We start from the raw sequence: 21,457 nt of genomic DNA, 5'->3' as shown, positions 1-21,457 counted from the left end.
TGTAGGAAGTGACGGTTCTAGCCAATCATGTAGAGCCGTCTAACATGCAGAAAAAACAGAAGTTGATGTCCTATTTCCTTGACTACTGACCCCTGAGTGCTCGGTAAGTTCTGTAAAATTAACTTTACCTATTTTAAGAACGATACTTTTTCGTTAATGTCCTGCTCAGTTATGTTTAACTACGGAGGTTTTCAACGGGGGGAGACAGCTAATGGTAACTTTTAGTCCGTCGCCGCCATTACACCACCGAAGAAGCGTATCCCGCCCTCCTTCTTCGGTCTTTTCTTCTTCTTCTTCTTCTTGCCCTTCTTCTTCTTCTTCTTCTCCTTGGTTTCAGTAAAGTAAGCACCACGGCTCCAAGTAGTAAAAGCGGTTTAGGTGCAAGCGAAAGGGGCTTCGATGCCCACTATGAAGAAGTGAGCTCAAGGTTGTTATATTAGCTTCAGAGCTAGCAGGGACCTTGCTAACACGCAGAGGAAACGTTGGCCATGTTAGAAAGATGGCCATCGTTGCATGTAGCAACACTGTGCTGGTCAGAGAGAAAAGCGCTAGCGCAGCTAGCGGCTAACTGCTAGCCGGACAGGCTAACAGGCTAGCTGTTTTTCTTGCTAGCAAAACGACTAAGGAGCTAACACGAGGCTCAGTATTTATCAGAGTCTGCATGAATCATGATTACGGGTATTTTAAATTATATACTCATAGAGGCATTGACCTTAGAATAAATTATAAATGTAAATGATTGTGTCTTTTATACACAATAACGCCACCTGGTTTAACAATAGCACATTATTAGAGAAATTTTATAGGTACACTTAATCGCTCATAATCCGTCATTAAGAGACCAGGGTGTAATCACTGTAGCACAGTGATTAGTGGTAAAACCATGACTTGTGTTTTATTTACCTTTTTTTATAGTCAACAGGTTCTATACACCAGTTGGCTCCATTAACAGGTGCTACATACTGAGTCCTCTGCATCACAGAAGAGTTGCATAAATCAGTATAAAACTGTTGCACTGGGTGACATGTTTCCTTGTTACAATGAATGTTTACTGTTTGATCTTACACACAGTTATGGATGTACAACATCGTTTTTTATTGATTGGTGATGCCAGCTCTGACATGCACATATCTTTTCCATCTATTTATCGCATACAGTGCAGATATTTGATTTTAAAGCCCTCATATTGTGATGCATTGTGAACACACGCGAAGTTGCTGTAAATACTTAAAACAGGTATAGAATATTCCTTTATTACAAATGTACCTTTAGTTAATAAACCTATATATTGGTGATACATTTAATCATAATAACCCACATTGCCATGCTGTTTTTCTTGTCATGAGATTTCTATGTAGAATATTACCAAACAACCTTGTTCTCTGTGTTTCATCAGTCAGCAAATTAAAATGATAAACTGGAATCTTGCATCACATTGATTTCTTTCAAGATGGAGATAATGTGTATGAGGTTCTTTTTTTCATTGGAGCTTTGCCAGTGCAGTGTAAAGCCTGATTGGTATCCAGTAAGTGGGAACATGTGAACATGTGTTTTGATGTTGGTATAATTCAGCAGTGGCATAGGCTAGACTGCACCTCCAGAGGGTCCAATTATGGAACATATCTAATTGATGTTGGAGCTGAAAATCAGCTCAGCCCATGAAATGGCACTGAGAGAGACCGAGAAAGACTTGGCAAGGTCTCCACCTAAGCAGCAACCTACATGGTCAAAATAACAATTAGCTCAGGCTCAGCGCATGGTGAGTCATCTTGGCAACCCCATCGTTAGCAGCCCAGCACTGGTGTCCAAGCTGCTGTCTTGATAATATATGCAGACACTTCTTTTCATCAGGAGAGGGCAATGTTCACAACATAACATCAGAAGGAATGCACTGGTGGATGAGCCTCTGTATAAATGTCATGTTGTGATATTACCTTCATATTCAAAGCATGCAGTGGTTTGGTGAATTGTTTCAGCTTTACAAAAATCAGTTTTGCATTCCTGCATTTTTTATGAAATGTTGTTTGATTTCCCCAGGCAGCCATGGAGAGTTCATCAGTGTACATGTGCTTTCCCTGCTACCAAGAATTTAACACTCTGGAGGAGGTCCTCAAGCATCAGTTGACATGCACTGCAGAGGATGATCAGCCAGACACATCTGGAACCCCCCCTGTCACCGTTCCAGTGCTGCAGACACGGGTAAGTACTGGCACAGTCGACATTTTACTTGTTTTTACATGATTACGGTAAATTTTTTGGATTAAGGATTTGGAGTAGAAAAGGAAGAAAACCTTAATATTGTGACAGCGTGGCCTGAAATGACTGTGTGCACAAAGCCCCAGAATCATATCTGGACAATGACATTGAAATGACAAGTATAACTTTAGTCATAAATTGACACTGTTCTGCTACTGCTGGTAATGATGACCTTGGTCAGAGCACTTAACATTGGGTTGTTATTATTTACAGACTTGTTTCAAGGTGTTGCAGTGTATTAATCTGATTTAGTTGTACTATGACATCATACTTTTAATTATAAAATAACCAGTAGATCATATTAAGAGTGAGCACTGGGCACATGCCAACAAACTTTGTATCCTTCATCAAACACTGTACAATTCTTGTTCAGAATTAAATTTTTACCACAGAAACAAAAAACAGTCCAGGCAATAGGCATTATAGTATATGCTCTAAAACGAGCAGTTAAAATGGTGTAAGTTCCCAGATCTGCCATCATATGCATTTAATTTAAATGTGTTGCTTATCAATTGACAGTGTTTTAAAGCCTGCACTTTCAGTTTTTTTGAACTGATTTCTGTCTCACTGGCAGAGTAACACATCACCACTGAGTTACAAGGTGTGTCACAATCTCAATGCTTTGAGATTTGTAGCTCTGTTTTAAAGAATGGATACAAAGTTTTGATGCGTGACACTATACAATAAGTTAGTGCTGCATTATTTTTTTTGGTGATGGATGAATGAATGAATGACAGTAGGGGACAGTGTGAAAGACTGACAGGTTGGAAGGGGGAGAGAAAGGCATGCAATAAAAACTGCAGTTCAGATCCAGGTCAGCACATTAACATGTCTGCATAAATCACCACAACGTTCCTTATAATAATGCATAATCTGTTTGTTGTTTGATTGGTATTAGCTATATAAAGAGGGGATAGTCAAACTGCAGAGTTTAAGTAAGTTGTATAATGAGATGAGTTGTTCCCTTTAACTTTGACACATCGGGTGGTCATGTGGTGTACCAGGCACTTTTTTCTTTTGCCTTTTCTTTAACAACTAAAGAAAAGCCCTCAGGGTTAAAAGCGGTCATTGGCCCTCATTTAGCAGTCAGGCATGGCTGCCTGAGCTTGCTTCCGGACTTCCATCCTTACAGTCTTCAACACACGTCCATAAAGCACAGTGACATTCGTGACAGACAGATTGCATCCTGAGTCGCCAGCGGGAAGAAGAGCATGAGAAAAGCATCAGTCAGTGCCACTCTTTCTCCTGATGGATCGCTCATTGGCCTTCTCGTAGATGAATCAGCTGGAGAAACACTATAAAACCTGCAAACCTTATGGCTTTTTGGCCGCTGCTTTGCCATGAGCTGCTTTATTGCAAGCATACTTGGTGCGTTTACTAGATTATCATCATTTCTGTGTAAATAATAGGACATGGTATAAAACAATGGCTGTTATTTCCCAATTAAGTTTGACGGACAAACTCTAAAGGACATCAGCATTGGTCTCTCTGGTATCTTGGTCCACCGGGTCTGATGGTACAACAGTACTTCTGATTTCCTTTCCTTGATGAGCCACATCTGCAAACATTCTCATTGTTATTCTTAGAATATGCACATATTAGATGCACTTTTTCTGGTTTTAACCATTGTAAAGACACCAAACTGACAGATCATACACAGTGTACTTGAAGGTGTGCTTCTAATGAGTCTCTGTGCTCTGACAAACATCATCCTTTTTTGTTGATGATCATCATGAACTCTGTTAAACAAGAGTGTCTGTCACTGTTACACAGTGAGTCAGAGGACCTTCACAGTGGAGGAAGTACAGTAAATGATTCAAATAAATGGGGATGTTTGGCACCAGTAGGAAAAAAACAACACGTTTGTTTTGCCAACGCGTATTTTCCTCATACACAATGTGTGATTAGGCTGGGGAAGCAAGAGAGAAAATCAGTACCACACAAGCAGAGAAAAAGGAATGGGTTTTCTTAAAAACATAGAAAAAGCAGAATGCACCGGGCTTGTCACCTTCTTAAGTTGTTGCAACTGCAAACAGCTGATTAGAGGCATTAAATCAGAACACTGATTCTTTGCTGCATTAGAAACAGCAGTTAGTCATCTACATTTTTTGTTTCAGAGCTTTCCTTTAATATTGCAAATGCATATGCAACTTTATCAAAACTGAACTATTAACGAGGGTCTGCACTGCTATTCTCACCAGCTGACAGTATGGCTCTCACTTCAGGCAGCCTCTTCTTCTTCCTCTGTATGCCTGTAATTCCACTGCACTTGTCTTCTGCTTGTATAAGAGCCCCGAAATCAACATTCTGAATTTATTGACATTCTGAACTTCACTAGCATTGCAAAAACACCAAAAGTACAATTTGTTGTTAGAATCCTCCAGATGACACATTTTATGTGACCCATCAGACTTTTGTTGGCAAATGAATGAAGAGCTCTGGAAGCAGGCTGCATGCAGGCAGGGTAAACATTTACACATAGTGCCTATTTTGTAATGGTACAAAGCTGGTTCACAGTAGGCAATATTTCCCTCTTTTTCTGTGCAGTCTCTGGGGATGTTGCCAGTTGCCTTCATGCCTGAGCCAAGAAGGAAGATTTACAGAAGGGTTATTGGGTCTTTTGAATGCCTGTGATGCAAAAAATTACAGTAGCATTCATGGATTAAAGTTCATATTGAAGTCAGATCCTTCAGTTTATACCCTAAGTTGGCTATGTTTGGCAGAGAACTTGTTCCATCTGTACTTAAGATAACATAAGTATAGAAGATAACAAATATATATTCTCTCTCCCCCTAGTGAGTTCAGTTCAGTCTTGATCTTAACTGATCTTGACTTTCTGTGTCTTTACAGGTTTCAGTGGTGCAGACAAAAAAGCAGTCAGTCAAACAACGTTCTGTTCTGTACCACCTGAATAAAAAATATCCCCTTTGTTGGCAAGACGTTTAAGTTTCTCACTAAAGAAAGAAAGAAAGAAAGTGTCTGAGTCTACAGCTGAAGGTTGCTTGTTCCACATCTCTTTTCTTTATGATATATTTAGTTCTAGGTTATGGGCACAAGTTACCTTTTAGGCTACAAATAATGTAAAAGGGGGAGACACCAACACATTTTAACATTATTTGAGGAGCTCATAAAATAATTTTAAAAATTCTGTTACTGTTACAGTATAATAATCAATGCCTATTAAATTTTTATTTATTAAAACTAGATCGGTGATGGCTGGGTACAGCCTTCAACCCCCTTTTTGTATATTACCATTAACAAGAATAAAAGGCAGATTGATGCAGGGAGGAAATACCAGCAAAATCCAGTTGAATCCTGCTGTGGCCTTATCTGGTCTACAGTATAACAAAAGCCTTCATTACTGTATGTGAGTCATGTTTAACTCCTGTGATTGAGGCAGTTCCAGATGCTCTTAACCCTGACCTTGATCTGTTTTTTTAAACCATCCATTTGGATGGAGGGAGCAAATCTAAAACCCGGTGGAGTGACCCATTCAACCCTGATGGGACCTCTTGATAGTTATCGGCCAGGCTGAGGCCTTATCTTGGCTGTCTGGAGGTCTCAGAGGAACCTTGGCACTAAACACATGCTGCTCTAATTGATCTCAGTACCCCAACACTGAATCCACATCCCTGTTCTTCTGGAATGAACAAGATAAAAGGAAAAACATTGCGAGTGAATTAAAGGACTATTTGATTATTGTTTGTACAGAGTCATTTTATTTGTAGTGATTAAGTGTTTTTCTCTCTTGTCTTTTTAGCAACAGGTGATAAACATACAAAGGGCAGTGTCACAGACTGAAGTCGAAGCAGCACAGTCATCTGTGTCTGTTGCACAGAACACACAGACTCTCATCACTGCAAAGGTCCCATCAGACCAGCCCAGAATCCTCTACCAGTGTGGAGATTGTGATGAACTTTTCAAGAGCCTTGACCTTTGGCAGGCACACCGTAAAGAAGGCACATGTCACCAGGATGCTTCAGGGAGCCACTCAGTACCTGAATCACAAACTGAGCCAGAGACCCCCTCACTGCAAAGCACTGCTTCGCCTCTAAATGTAAATGAATCTAATAGACTTGCTGGGCAACAACCAGAAGAAGAAGAGCAGGAGGAGGAGGAGGAGGAGGAGGAGGGAGACAGGCAGGAGGTTGCTGAGACTGCTTTCTCTCAGAGCTCTGACCCTCCTGTTGCTGCAGCAGACACTTCTTATGCAGATGATTCGTCTCCCAGGAAGAGAGGGGCAAACAAAAAGCCAAAGCCTGAACCTGTGCTTTTGTGCGTGGACTGTGGCTCCTGCTTTGGTCTGGTGTCTGAACTTGTGGCCCACCGCAAGACCCAACATGGCTTTGAGGAAGCTCTGCACCGCTGCTCTGTGTGTGGAGAGAGCTTTCTAAACACCACCCTCTTTCTCTATCATCGCAAACAACACCGTCAGAAGGGTGAAGAAAATGTGGTAGTGATTCCTGAATTTACATCTGAAGAAGATCACACTCAAAGTAATGGCACCGAACATGCGACCACTGCTTCGACCACCACGGTCACCTCCACTTTTACTCGGCCTGAGCTGTTTATGTGCACCCAGTGTGGGCAGAGCTTTACGGATGAGGGAGGGCTGGTTTCACATCGTGAGCAGAAGCATGGCCTGAAGGAGCCGCTGCACACATGTTCCCAGTGTGATAGAAGCTTCATGAACACCACTCAATACCTGTACCATCGGCGGCAGCACGGCCTCACATCAGTGACAGAGGTGGCAGATGGAGCTGAAACCAGTGATGAAGCAGCCACCACGAAGCCTCAGGACAGCCCACAGAGTTCAAAACGGCTGCTCTCTCCATCGGCCTCGGCTAGTGAATCAGATTCCCCCCTTTCTAAAAAGAGCAAACCTTCCTTCAGGATTGTGAGTGGCAACGCGATCAAAGGTTAGTGGATTTCTTTATTAGGAGCAAACAAGACATTAGTTACAGGATGTTTTTACCTGAACAAACTTTTTTATTGTCAGGAAACAAGGGTTCAGGGGGTAAAGATGAATTAGAGGGCAGCGCCACAGTTGACTCAGACAACACCAATCACCCTCCACCTGCCAAACTGCTACAGGACTGGGCCCGAACACCTCTACCCCATGTTTGCCCCCACTGTGGCAAAACCTTCACTCGACGTGTCTTCCTCCGCACACATGTGTACAGCCACACCGGAGAAAAACTCTTCACATGCAAGGTGCCAGTCAGGATTTTGATCAAAATGTCTGCCTTTCTCCCTTTAGAAAGATGATTTGCTTTCATGTAAAGATTTATGTTGTGCAGCTGCCTTTGATGAGGTGATGTAATGCTTCCAAGTACAGACCGACACAGTTTGAACCTCCAACCTCATTATATTTGACAGCCTGCCTTTGCACAGTGGAAATTATCTCAAAATTAGAGTTTTGAACAAGCATCGATATGCAGTACAATATAACATGTAATTTTTAAGGCTTCCCAAATTGTTGCACAGAAGGTTTTGTTTATATCCAGCTAGCTCACTAATCCTGGTTGTTGTTTTTGTGAAGGTGTGCACAAAGTCCTTCACTAACTCCCAGAGCCTGCTGCGCCACAGTATGAGCCACACAGGCAACAAGCCCTTCAGCTGTGAGGATTGTGGCAAAAACTTCTCCCAGGCAGCCACCCTGAAGAGACACCAACACATTCACACATCGACGCAGCCTCAGCGCAAGCGTGGACGCAAACCAGTACAGTCTCTGCCATTTTCTGATTATTATAGCAGCTCTCAAAATAAAATGGTCTTATTCCAAACTGTTGAACAAAAAATACATCATCATTTCCCAGTATGTATGATATTGAGATTTACCCGCTTTTAAAATGGTAGATATACGTTTTTCTAAAAAGATTTTTTTCATTTTTAAAAACTTAACTGTCTCATTGCAGGTTTGTTCTTTGGACAATGAGGGAGCTGCACATCTCTTCGCATGTCCTAACTGTCCTTCACGATTCAACACTGAGGATCAGCTCAACCATCACAAGTAATAACACTTTCTAACGTTATCTGCTAGTGTTTTTCTATATTTGCAAAAATAACTTCTGTTGGGTTATTGGGATTCAATCATTTTCCAGCTCTGTTTACCACAAAAATACTTAAGAATTACAGTTCCATACTGAACCCTGGACAGGATTTAGATAGCAGAGCAGAGCTGCAGTAGCTGCAGCAGCTGAGCCGTGTCCGACTACTGAGCATGACCTTTAAGCTGTGTAATAAAGCAGACTGAGATGTCTGGGTGCCCTTGAGCCTCAGCCATATATGATTGACAGACAGAGGCCCTGTATATTAAGATGATAATGATAACAACCCTGGACGGCAGGTGAAGAGAGGGATCCTGGTCCAGTCCTACCAGACTGAACAAAGGGGGGGAGGACACACATTAGTGTGTATGTGAAATAAAGTACTGACTTCCATTTTATAATATAGAAACTGAATATATTTTCCATTAGCATGTTTGTGGATGTGAATGTTGTGAATCTGGATTTTAAAGTGGACCCCTTGACCTGAAGTCCAGAAGTTTTTAGAATGTTGTGGACTACGCCTCTGAGGCAGACAGTGACCACCGACGTTTGGTTCTATGCTGCTTTCTGTTGTTTTAACCCGGATTTATAATTTTGTCTATTGTCATATAAATGGTGTCAGCTCCCTCTTTATATCTAAAAAGAAAGATTTTCAGTTCCATTTCCATCAGTTCAGTACTTGTCACAATGGGTTTTCTGCTGATAGACAATTTACCTGATTACCTTTGATCTTTGGTCAGCGTATACCTGCTTCAAATACTATAGCTGTACTTACAGGCGTTATACCTGCACATCAAAGAACATCTTGCTTTGAGGAATGGTGGCCCTGACTGAAATTTTAATCCTTCCAGCTACCTCAGGGTCAACTGTCCCTGAAATATTGATTTCTGTTGTCTATTTAACAGGGAACAGAAACAGTCTGGCCTCTTACACAGGCCTTGAAGGGTCCTTGCACATCACCCTTAACATCCTGCTTTACTTTTAAGTACCGGTAACTTGTGTGGTTAACTAACTCTGCAGTGAGATTATTTAAAGCAGCGGTGTTCACTACATTGTTATTCATTAAAACATGCTGATATAAAATATTTACTGCAGTATTTTTCTTCATGCCACAGAGTCAGGCCTGATGAAGTGTTAGATGAACAAATTCTAACACACGTCTCGTCTGCTAAGGTGCTACACGGTGCAAAGTTATGCAGTATGTCCTAATATGGACTCCTCTTGGTTTACTGCTGTTCTTTTATCTCCAGTAGTTACACACTGCAGTAATGCCCCTTTGTTGACTTGAAGTGTAGCTGAGCATACACATGCTGCTAATGAGTCACACGTAGAGTAAAATCAAAACATGACCTTTATTACTGTTTGTTACTGTTTTATGTCTTTGAGTTAGGACTCTTTATGATTATTTAATGTTGGTGAAAATTATTACAGTGTCCCTGTGATCAGTAATCTAACTTGTTTATATGTGTTTTGACAGATTGCTCCACACCAGCCACCCCTTCCCTTGCCCCGAATGTGGAGAGGCCTTTAAACGTAGGAAAGACCTGGACCTGCACTCACTCAAGCATCAAGGTGCGAGCTTAGGCCTGTATATTAGTCACATTATATTTTTATGGTTGGCACAAATAACGTGGGCTGGGTTGTTTTGTTATTAGGTCTCGACTTACATTGCACATATCTCACACCCTTCCTGTGCTTTGTGGAGCCATACTGAAAAACCTAATGCAAGCCCTCGTTGTAATGGAAACCAATTAGAGATGATGTTCTTATCAGTGCAGCATGCAGTGAATTACTATTGATTAATGCAAAGTTGGCAATAAATGTCCCCATCAGCTTGCCTGGGTGGCCTATCTTGTTTATTTACAAACATACATCCATGGTATATGTGCAATGTTCCTCAGATGCATTAGGTCAATGACTTTCCATTGATTTGTGTTCCATGTGGAATGGAGGAGGAAGGTGAATGTAAATGAATTGGGTCAACATGTTGACACTTCATCTTAATCAGGGGGCTGTTGGCACGGCAACCTCATTAGTTAAGCTTGAGGTGTGTGTGTGGCTGCTCTGAGAAAGATGATTGGAGAGATTGATCTATTGATCCATCCAGGGCCATAGGCTGAGATTGTCCTTATTAAAGGTTTAATTAGAGGGTCCCAATAGGGAGCAGAGTGGATCGTCCCCACTGGGACAGACGGTACAGATGGTTAGCAGATTGAGAGATATTGGCATGACGGCCTTTGGACAAACTGATGAACCGTCAATGTCAGCAGTTTCCCAGCCAGGTTTTCAAGAGCAACCCAGTGAGAGTTTGCTTTGCTTTGCCAAAATATAACCAGGGCACCAGCTGACTGGAGATGGATCAATTAGTTAATGAAAAAACCTTTAATTACTTTGTTGAGTAAATAATTGACATATTTGCACAAATTAAAATAATGAGTTGTAGAGTTATATATTAAAAAAATCCTTATGCTCTAAATTAATCAATCAATTAAATATTTTTAATGTTTTCTTAGAACTCCAAAAAAATGCTTGCAGAGAAAAAACAGGCAGAGGGGACATTTTCTTTACAGACATGAAAAAGTGTAGCCTGTACAGCTAACTAATCATCGCTGCATTCAACAAATGTTTTCCAGATTTGTTTTCCTTTTGACAAAAATAAAAATAATGATGATGAGATTTTTATAGGTAGACTAGATTATAGAGACTGATTATTGCCCAGTTGTTGTTTATGCAGTTAAAGTTTATGTTTACATGTTGTGCCTGTTGAGTTTAGTGAAACTCATAATGCTATAAATGTCCAATAAACCCCGACAGAATCTGGCTGCAGTGTAATGTTTGGGTATTGTTGCCTCATCAGCAGCCATTTCTGTATGTACCACCTGTCACTGTATGATTGTTGGCACAGCGTCTAGCAATCAGCAAGCTCTAATCAGCCATCAGATATTAACACAGCACAGTAGCTTTTAGTGTGATCAGAGAGACCACCTGTCTGAACCTTGACACCATTCTATTACAGACAAGGAGCCAGCGACATGTCCTCACTGCTCATCCCAGTTTATCAACCAGTCAGTGCTGGAAATCCACCTGCAGCGGTGTCCCACTTCAGAAGAGGAGAGAAACACAGGGCGTGGACGGGGACAGGGCAGAGGACGCTCAACTGGACAGGTTGGGGAAAAAGTTGTCAAGTCCAGACAGAGGAGGAAATATGTGGTTATTGAAAGGGTTGTGACATCAAACAAAAGTCCCCAGCTGGAATCCAGTGTGGCATTGTGGTTGCATCACAGTTACACCATGAAGGCACTCTTTTCATCCTTTCTGATCTCCATCTCATTATCCTCTGATTTGTCACCTCTGTCTTCTTGTCTTATTCCTTTTTTAGATTGAGTGTGACCTTTGTGGCCACCGTTGCATGACTCAGGAGGGCCTCGAACTCCATCGGTTGTCCCACACGGGTCAGACACCTCTCAAATGTCCAGTGAGGCCTTGCCGCCGCCGATTTACTTCCAACAACGCCCTGGAGGAACATGTGTTGGCACATTTTCAAGGAAAGCTTGGCAAGTCCAAAAACCGACCCCGCTTCCGTTGTCAGTTTTGCCACAAAGAATTTGCCTACAATTCCACCTTCAATGTTCACTTGAGGACACATACTGATGAGAGGCCTTTTCAGGTAAGCGAGTCTTTACTTGCATAAAAATGTAAGTTTCTCTGAGCTTTCTAAATCCTATGTTCACCGACAAATGTTCAGATCTTTTAACACTTGCATTTCCTCCCCCTGTGGTTACGCCGTAACTGCAGCCATCTCTGTGGTTCCGGACCATGGCCATTTCTGCAGTGTGTGTCCTGCGGGTGTTTCCTCCCTCCCTGTGTACCTGTGATTAATGGCAGGGCTGAGTTAGGGCCTGTCAACTCCCCTCTGTGCCTGTTACTATTCTGGGATTCACTCCCTCTCTCTCTCTTTCTCTGCTGCTCTGGTGACAAGGCAGGACATCAACTATAGACCCACCCAAGCCCATCTCAGCATGGCGGGCTGTAGAAATTGATTTAATGTTTGTGGCTTTGCTTTGAGCCATATCTATCAGGCACGATGAGGACCGAGGTTCAAGAAGCATTGGTTCTCAAACACAGAGCCAGATATGGGGACGAATTTTAATTTTAAATATAATGTGCGTTGTTAGAGGGACACTGATATTTGCTTAGTGTATGGAGAGGAAACTCTACAGAGAATGTAATTCTATTAGAGTATATTATACAAAGATCCTGAAGCTGCAAATCTGTCAACGGGGATTACAGTTTAAATCTGAGTGTCCCCAGCAGGAGTCAGAGTAAAGCTCAGTAATGTCGTTTGTTTGTAGCGTTTCAGGTTTAATCAGGTTGTTGGTTGTAGTTCTTTTCCTGCACTCGGGTGCAAGCAGAGACTGTGTGGCAGGAAAAGTAAAACTGATGTGATTATTTAGAGAAAGTTTACCTCTCAGCTCTCTGCTTTGTGATAATTAATCATACCTCTGTGTCGCTGCAACATTGATGAATTGATTATTTGAATGACAGAGTATTAATCAGCAGGCAGTAATTGGAACATAATGATGCATAGTTTCTGGCTTCTGCCTTTTAAATGTAAGGTTTGTATGATGGTAAGCTGTTGCCTGATGTATTGTTGATTAACAGTTAATTGATTGTGTGTGGGGAAAAAATCAGCAGCATCATTGATAACCAAGTATTTTGTTTTTTTTTTTTGCTTTGCATATGTTCTTCCTTCGTCTCCTTCAGTACCATATTTTCTCTGCTCTTTCGATGTCCCAGCTAGAAGTGCTGCATCTGCAGTAAAAAAAATGGAGAGGTTTCAGAAAATATTAATTGCATTCTGGTAGAGTCATGAACATAACACTTTTTTCATGTTTTCTACTCTTTTCCATGTACCCTTCTCCACCAGTGCGCCGTATGCAACAAGCGCTTTCGACAGCTGCCCCACCTACAGGACCATGAGCGCATCCACAGCGGTGTGCGGCCTTTCTGCTGCTGGATTTGCGGCAAGAGTTTCAGTGTGGCTGCTCGTCTCACCGAACATGCCCGCACCCACAGCGGCGAGAAGCCCTACCCCTGTTCTCACTGCCCTGCTGCATTTCGCTCCCGTTCTAACCTGGATAAACACATCCGGCTACACGGAGACCTGCCGCAAGAGGAGGCTGACCAGCTGGTTGACGCAACTGAGGCCCAGGTACAGAAGGTGCTGGAGGGGGCCAAGGTGCTGTCCTCTCTGGCCACCTCAGGGGAGGTTGATTCTGCCACTGTGCAGACCATCTATGTATTGCAGGGAGGTGAAGGAGGTACTGACACAGTCATGATCCCCTCCGATCAGTTGGGCGCCATGGAGCAAACTTCACAGGTTGTCATTCTGCCTTCTTCTGTTCTGGGAACTCAGGCTATCACTGTTCCTGCCATCACCATGGATGGAAATGAAATCACCATGGTGGAGACCAGCCAGTCACCACAGCATGCCATTGAGTTCATTGTGGAGGAGACTGTATGAAGGCAGATTAGGAGAACTAGGTTGACATCGTATAGACAGATTAAAAGATTTACAGGACCTGAAAGTTTGTAGTTTATTGTATATAGTTTGGTAGGTTCCTAAGCCAGCTTCAATCAACAGTCCTAACCTGTGTAGTAATTTAACAGTAGTTCTCAATAAACATTCTTAAAAATGTTACTCTAATGCCTTAAAGGTTGCACAAAGGCAAATTAAAAAATGGGCAAATTAGTACTTCAGACTAATATAAAATTGGCCCAAAATTAATTATGCGTGTATTTACAGCCCCATTTTTATTAGGGCAAGATGTGGTGACCCATAAAACGTTCTGTGCTTTCTTTATAATAAAATGCTTCAGCTTTTGCGCTTGTGAATGTCCATCATTTTATTAGGTGGATGACATGAGGGCACTGCTCCATCAGATGGGATGGACTTTATAGGTCCTGCTGTAAATTGCCACCTCTGCTGTTTGACAAACTGAAGTCTCCTGCTTTGAAATATACAGACTCACTCACGCAGAGTCAGTGCATCCCTTCAAACGAGTGTATCTTCCTGTCAAGCAGACACTAATGTTGGTGGAAGTAGAAGTGTGCGTATAGATCAAGCCTAATGTTCCAATACTTAGTAGGACATTGTGTTATTGATTGGTTTTGTGCTGTAATTAAATACAATAATAACATGGATATGGAAAGATTTATGATGATTTAGCTGAAGTACAGCATTAAGCAGTGGCAAGTAGTGTAATGAAATTATCCCACACTTGCTGTATAGTTATCAAAAATAATGATCCTATTTGTGTCTGAATGGGAAGAGGGATAATGTGATATAAGTTTTGCCAGCGCTGCATTTGCCCATTATAGGTTTCTAAAGCGCAGTTTATGGCTGTCTCCCACCCAGTGATTGCTGACAGGGGGGGTTTGAAACCACACACACACACACAGAGGCACTCAGTCTTGGTTTGTTTTCATGTCATGGAAGCAGAAATGCTGATGATTGTGTGGGTAACTGAAATGGGGAAATGGCAGCATTTCTGCAGAGTGAGAAGCATATCAGGAAATTGAGGGCTCCTGAGGAGCAGAGAAGCCAGTGCCAAATATTTAGCTGCTTTTCATTGCTTTTCCTGAAAAAGTCAACAGGCAAAACAGTCAATAAATACATATTTTTTCTCCCTGGCAAATCTTCAGAGCTGATATTCTGGTGAAGTGCTGTTTATCATAGCTGCTACCTAACAGTGAAACAAAATGCAAAACACACAGGTGTTTCATGATGTTACAGATCCTGGCAGAGAAATCATGGGATTTGTATGCTCTGGTGAAGAAGTCAGGCTGCAGTATAAATGTCTTTTTGATGTACAGAGTGTTTCTGTGTGCAGGTCTTGGCTCAGATGTTGCACCTTTTGAGTTTTTGCAATTGGTTTGTGAAGAGCTACCTTTTAAAATGTGATTAAAATTCCAATGAATTGCCCCCAAGGATGCATGCTTACAGATCTCATAGGTTTTCCTAACAGTCTGCCTTGATTAAAAAATGATACAAATTTTAATATTAATTAAAAAGATTAAAAAATATGTGGTGCATTCAAAAATGTAAATGGTGTAAACACAAACCCCAATAAATGATAGTAATTATGCCTGTACATAGCTGAGAGTAAAATAAATAGTATGTTTACATGTTGTTCAGTTAGCTCTTTGAATTATTCATGGTATGGGCTCTACAAGCAGGCAAAGATAAAAGTGATTTTTTTCCTGTTATTACCACCTAAAAGAACCATCAGCTTCATGAATGCCCTTGTTACAAATAGGGGGAAAAAAAGATAAACAAGCACACGGAGTTGCTTCGTTCACCCTGGGCATCCCTTTGATTCTCACCTCTTTTTATATCATAAACACTAAAAATACCCAAGTGACCCTCAGGAGAGAATGTGCATATTCAGCTTCCAGCTCTCACAGCAGCAAACTCGCTGACATCACAGTGTCCCGAGCAGGTGGAGGACACCAGGAGCGCTGTTTTTGGCACTCGTCTTCAGGTAAGAATAGTAGCACAGCAGCTATGAAGTCATAGATATCCATGTTTTAACTGTGGCAAGTCACTGTAAGCTTTGGGTGTGTTTTTTCAGTGTCAAGTTTTTCATTTGTTTCTTGTGTTAATTTGTGTTTTCAAAGTCTCTCAGATGAAGTTTGGAACGTGGCCCCCTCACCACCCCACACTTCTGCATACCTGGGTTCATGATAACATTATTCGAGACCAACGTGATTATATCAAATTAAACAGAGCAGCTGTGTTTGACCTAAGCAAGTTGACCTTACTTTACATTTAGCTTATTTTAACCATGCTGCTATTCAGCTAACTGTTAATTCAGACATGATATTTTTCACTCTCAGCTATTCCCTCCTGTTACTCCTACCCATTTCACCAATTTAAGCAGTAATACTTACACATAGGCCCACCTACTTATTTTTATTTATTTATTTATTTATTTATTTGGCTCTAACAGCTTTGGAAGTGTTAGTGTCAGCTCTTGTACTTAAACTAAGATTATTGTTTACTTCTGGATGTCATTCACTGGAAGAAATATTACACCCCAATTAACAGAATAACAAAAAGAATCACACCACGCACTAGTACCAAAGTAATAATAATAATTTAATAAGTCTACTGAAGGCAACACATCACAATCCTGCTGTAACTGTAATATCTTGAGGTACATTTATATATTATATCACTGAAAATAAAGTAAGGCCCACAGTTAACTCACACACAGCCGCTGTAAACCCACAAACCATCAAGTCCCCAGAGGAATATTAAAGTCATGTCTTTTTGATGCCATTTTTATTGACATCTTGGCAAGCCGGAGACGCTGGGCGCTTAGCTTTGTTTCCAAGGTAACATGATGGAAAATTCTGTTCGCTGACACAGATTAGCACTGTGGTCACAAAAGGCATGTAATTTAGACATGGAAGCATTTCATTTATATATTATAATTACAGTCTGTCAACATGTCAGCCGTGTGTGACATGTCAGCGTGCGTACTGTATGAGCATTGTGTTTGAGATGCTCGTATAGTACTAATAAGTTTTGCCTTGAGCTTCTGGTGCAAAGCAGCTCCTCAGTGAGACATGATGGAGACACAGCTGATGTATTTTAGAGGAACAGTATAAATATCACCACAGCACTAGTATGTGCTGACCATTAAAGGTCAGCACATATAGTTAAAATGATACATCATAAGTCACATTAAGGTCAATGCAGTATGTATTTTATTGTACTTTTATAAAAGAAAAATATGTTTTTATTACATTTATAAATAGACTTCTACTCCAAATGTGAATGCCGACTGTTACGTGACCTCTGCCTGAGGTGTGATAAATATTTGCTAGTCTAAATTGTGCGTCCCTATTGATATTTACTGTAGTGGTATTATTTATTACCTGCAGTCCTGCAGATGTAAGATTATGTAATAACAACTGGGCCATGATGAAAGTATAGATACCAGGCCTACCAGCAGTGTTCTGTCTAAAGCATTTATTCCACTAAATGATGCTGTTTAATAACACAAATACTTAACTGTGGACTGTAGATAGTACATATCAGCTGAAAAACGCAACACACCATGATCCGTCTTTAAAAAAACATGTAGTCTGAGTTAGGGGGCGTGCAGAAACACCATGTAGTTCTTTGTGTTTGACTAAGTGAGCACACTAGTCAGTCCGCCACAACTGACTTCCCAACTTTATTATCATATTGTAGTTATTAATGTATGATTGACCTATTTAAATAATGGTATACATTTATCATTCTCTATGCCTTGTGATTATATATTTATTGCTTGCACATGCTTCCTCTCCACTCTCTGTCCTTCTCTTATTTCTTTTTCCCCTTTCTCCCTCTCTCTCTCTCTCTTTTTTTTCATCATCACTCCCCTGTTCTGTCTCTCCCTCTCTCCCCCCCTGCGACACAGCCTCTGTCTCTCTCTTTGCTGAGGTGGCTGTACCTGCTGTGACTTTGACAAAGTAGTCTCCACGCGTGTAGTAGTGTATTTCTGTGTGTGTGTGTGTGTGGATGCAGGAGTGTTTGTGTGCACGCACTGCCTGCACTCACTTTGGATTTTTTTAGTTTGCAAATTTGTCTGACTGTTGAATTTTTGTTAACTGTGTGAGAGAGAGAGAGAGAGCAAGCATACTGCAGCACACTTGCACTCACGTCTGGTGCTTATGTCATACTTACTCCTCTGTTCTGTCCTCCATTACCCCTCACTTTTTTTCCATCCCCTTGCTCTCTTGTTCACCTTGTTTCTGCCTGTGTGACACCCACCTCCCTCATCGTTCCTCCCCCTTTGTCTCCTCCCTCTCTGTCCCCTCCCTCGTGTTCACTCCTTCCTCCCTCTCCCATTGATAGTGAAGCATATGTGACTAGAATACCGAGGAGCTAATCATTATTCCACAAGCAGAGTGCAGTGCTCAGGCAGAATGTCAATTCCCCCCCCTCCCTCCCTGTGTCTTCCTCTCCCTTACCCTCCCCTCTTTTGCATACTTTCCAAGCAATAGTTAACACAGAAGCCACATTTGTGTTCTTCAAAGAGCAAATTAAGGAAACACAACAAATTCACTTTGGCAACTGCAGACACAGTGCTTTTAACACCTGCAGTGAAGTGCATGTGTAATGGTTGAGTAGGGTTTACATTTGTGCTGTGGATGGTATTTGGAGTGTGTGCGTGTGTTACATAGTTGTTATGTAAAAGCGCTCCACATCAATTTGTCAAGAGCAAAGTGGTGTGGGATGGAGATGAGAGAGAGACAGCTGTTGAATGCATATTTAGAGAGAGGAGTGAGACTGAAACAGAGAGTGACAGCAGACTTTCAGTGGATGCAGTGAGGCCTAAATCATCAGTAGTATTAAGGTAAAATGTGTAACTGCTTTCCTGATTGTTGGATTATTTCATATTATACAAAACAGGGGGTATGATATGCAGACAATCACTCTCACATGACAGATTGAGTGTCACCCAGTGGTGCTAAAAAAAACAACAACAGTGGGGTAAATTAGACCGGGGGTAAATTAGACAGCAGGCGCACACACATGCACACACTTGGACTGCGGGGTGTGTGTCAGTGTGTGTGATGGAATGGGAGAGACAGCACAGGGAGAGTTGTCCTGACTTCTTGAAAACTGCAGCTGTGGGTCACAGCCAGGGGTAACATTGTGTACGCTTCCCTCCAATGTCTCCAACACACACACACACACACACACACCACGTGCACTGAGACTAAAAAAGAATCTTAAATTTGCAAGTGCAAGTCATTTCTAAATGTCCACACACACACACACACACACAAATGCCAGAGCCTGAGGGAACCTCTGGCTTGACATGGTTGCAGTCTAATAGGCTCAAGCAATGAGTGAGTAATAGGTGTTCCAGCACTGTCCGCCCACTGGACAAAGACATCTTGAGATGCACATTATTTTATGAGATGCAAAGTGAATAGGTGAAAACATGATGAGGCATTGGGTGGGGGGGGGGGCTGTTTGAAATCAAAGCAGAAGAGACAGCTCAGCATTGTCACATGCTATATTTGCTTCCATGTTTGATTAGGGGACAGCTTTTTGGGCTTAAACCAGAGCTGATGTACACAGAAGCTCACATATGAAGCTATACATTAATATGAGAGACAGATACTTTACATTACTTTGCATTGAAGTCAGTCCTCTGAACTGTAGTAATGTGAGTTAATTAGCAAAACACATATTCTGTTGGCATTCCATTTGAGTTGAACCAGCCAAATTTTAACCACTTTTGAAATCTTTCAAAGCATAATCTACAACCGTCACTGTTGTAACGGGCAACACAACAGGGTTGTCAGTAGCAATTAAAGACTTGCCTCATGCACAAAGTGACAAAATCAATGATTCAACACACTGTGGTGAGTTTAATAGGCTTGGATGACATGAAATGCTAAGAGAGCACCGGGGCTGTAAGGTTAGGAAAAAGATCTATACTGAAAAGGCTACTTGGAGTGGCCGCAGAGGAGCAAAGGCATCATAAGGCCAATGTCCCAATCTCATTAGGGGTGGGAGCCGGCTCACTGTGTGTGATAGAAGTGGGATATGGGAGTTGTGCAGCGACATCATGTAGTGTGAGCTGCTTCTCTGGAGACTGCCGCCTGCTTGCAGTGGGCTTGTGCTGTTGTGGAGCTGTGCCTTATATGAGTGAACATTATAAATAGTGAGAAGGGTGTCAGCTCCATTCAAGGGAGTCTTGCATGAACTGTCACGGTGCTCTGGTGAGGAGATGGATGATCTTCAGCAGTGTGTGCGAGCACAGTATGCGTGCATGTGTACACACAGCAGCCCAACTCTTCCCATCCAACATTAGAAACACTTAATTACAAGGTAAAGAACTCTATTCAAAACTTATTATTAGTTTATAATGTTTAATTAAATGAGATGGAAAGTTGCTATCACCATCCTGCAGTATTAATATTATATATACATTAATTTGTAAACAGAATTTTAATTTTGTAGCTGGTTGAAGTGGAGATGATTCCATCTACTTTACATTGTTGTACAATAAATCTTTAATATTATTTCGGAAGCAGATTTAGCTGAAGTGTTAAAGGGGCAGTTCACTCTAAATGTGAGGCTCAGATTGTTAAAGAAATCAGCTGTAGAGATTTCTGCCACCCCTTCAGTAAAATGAAACTTGATGGCTTGATGTGCTCAAAGCACAACTGAAAAACTCAGTAGCACCTTCCCTTTCCAGAAATCATGACCTGATTATTCTAAAAAAAAAAAAAAATAATAATCACAGACCATGTTGTGAGCAGTTTCAAGGTACTTTGCCTCTGCAGTAAACAGGCAAATCTAGTGTGACTGCATGTAGATGTTAATAGCGTCCACTTTGGTTGAGACATTCTTCCAATATTCATAAAAATATGCAATTTACACCATAATAATGCACATGGATGGACACATTTTTAAAATATGTGCCGAAAAAACATGTACCATGTATTGTATTTAATTTAATTAGCTGTGAACACATGTATCTGCTAATTTACAAACCACAGGTATCAATTTCATCCCTGGTAGCTTATGAAGTAATGAAGCATAAAACAGGAACACTTGGTTCATACAACAGACTGAAAAAGTACAACTATCCTTATTTAATCACAATATTCTGCCTGCGTGTGTTAAATCACATGGTGTGTTTCCTCTGCTTGTGTTTTTGTGTATCACTGGTATGATGTGTGCGTCAGTCAGTTTGAGGCCACATGTGTTTGCATGATCACAATCTGCTGTGTGTGTGTGCAGGTATATATGTTATTGTTTGTCACAGGACTGGAGGATAGTTGTGTGTTGTGTGTGATAGTGTCACCCTGAGCATGTAGCCATGTCAAACTCTGTCAGGATAGTTTACCCTGGCTGGGGATGTAACACATCCTTATGATTACTCTCTCTCTCTATCTGCTGGTCGCTTCTCTTTCTCCTGGCATGTGTGTATGTGTGAATCTGTCTGTTTCAGATATTGTGTGTGTGTGTGTTTTCTTCATGGCCAGTTTTTTGCCATTCTCTTTATTTCAAATGCTTATCGGAGAAACTGACAGAGAGAAGAGTGGAGGGGGGGAGTTGATATTCATCT

The 21,457-nt window shown here is 41.4% G+C and overlaps 1 protein-coding gene across 5 annotated transcripts; it reads left to right on the top strand.

Moving 5' to 3' along the window:
* Positions 1-12: 12 nt before the first annotated feature.
* Positions 13-14,189, top strand: znf574 (zinc finger protein 574). 5 transcript variants are annotated; one of them, XM_028426222.1, is made up of 11 exons: positions 13-103; positions 2,038-2,199; positions 6,017-7,175; positions 7,256-7,470; positions 7,799-7,978; positions 8,175-8,269; positions 9,784-9,878; positions 11,323-11,471; positions 11,686-11,973; positions 13,234-13,686; positions 13,837-14,189. In XM_028426222.1, exons 2-11 carry the CDS (start codon positions 2,044-2,046, stop codon positions 13,900-13,902), a joined length of 2,856 nt encoding a protein of 951 aa, XP_028282023.1. In that variant the 5' UTR covers positions 13-103; positions 2,038-2,043; the 3' UTR covers positions 13,903-14,189. The 5 variants fall into 5 exon arrangements, with proteins under 5 accessions (XP_028282023.1, XP_028282018.1, XP_028282020.1 ...); XM_028426217.1 differs by having other exon boundaries at positions 13,234-14,189; XM_028426219.1 differs by having other exon boundaries at positions 47-103; positions 2,042-2,199; positions 13,234-14,189.
* Positions 14,190-21,457: the final 7,268 nt, after the last annotated feature.

The sequence above is a fragment of the Parambassis ranga genome, chromosome 16, assembly GCF_900634625.1.
Source record: "Parambassis ranga chromosome 16, fParRan2.1, whole genome shotgun sequence".
NCBI classification, from domain to species: Eukaryota; Metazoa; Chordata; class Actinopteri; family Ambassidae; genus Parambassis; species Parambassis ranga.
Note: the sequence above shows the minus strand (reverse complement) of the source record. Positions and strands in the feature narration are given on the sequence as shown.

Coding starts and splice junctions, on each gene's coding strand:
- znf574 (XM_028426217.1), top strand. CDS start 2,044: ATGGAGAGTTCATCAGTGTACATGTGCTTTCCCTGCTACCAAGAATTT. Junction 7,979..8,174: donor GCAAGCGTGGACGCAAACCA/GTACAGTCTCTG, acceptor GTCTCATTGCAG/GTTTGTTCTTTGGACAATGA. Junction 9,879..11,322: donor GCACTCACTCAAGCATCAAG/GTGCGAGCTTAG, acceptor ATTCTATTACAG/ACAAGGAGCCAGCGACATGT.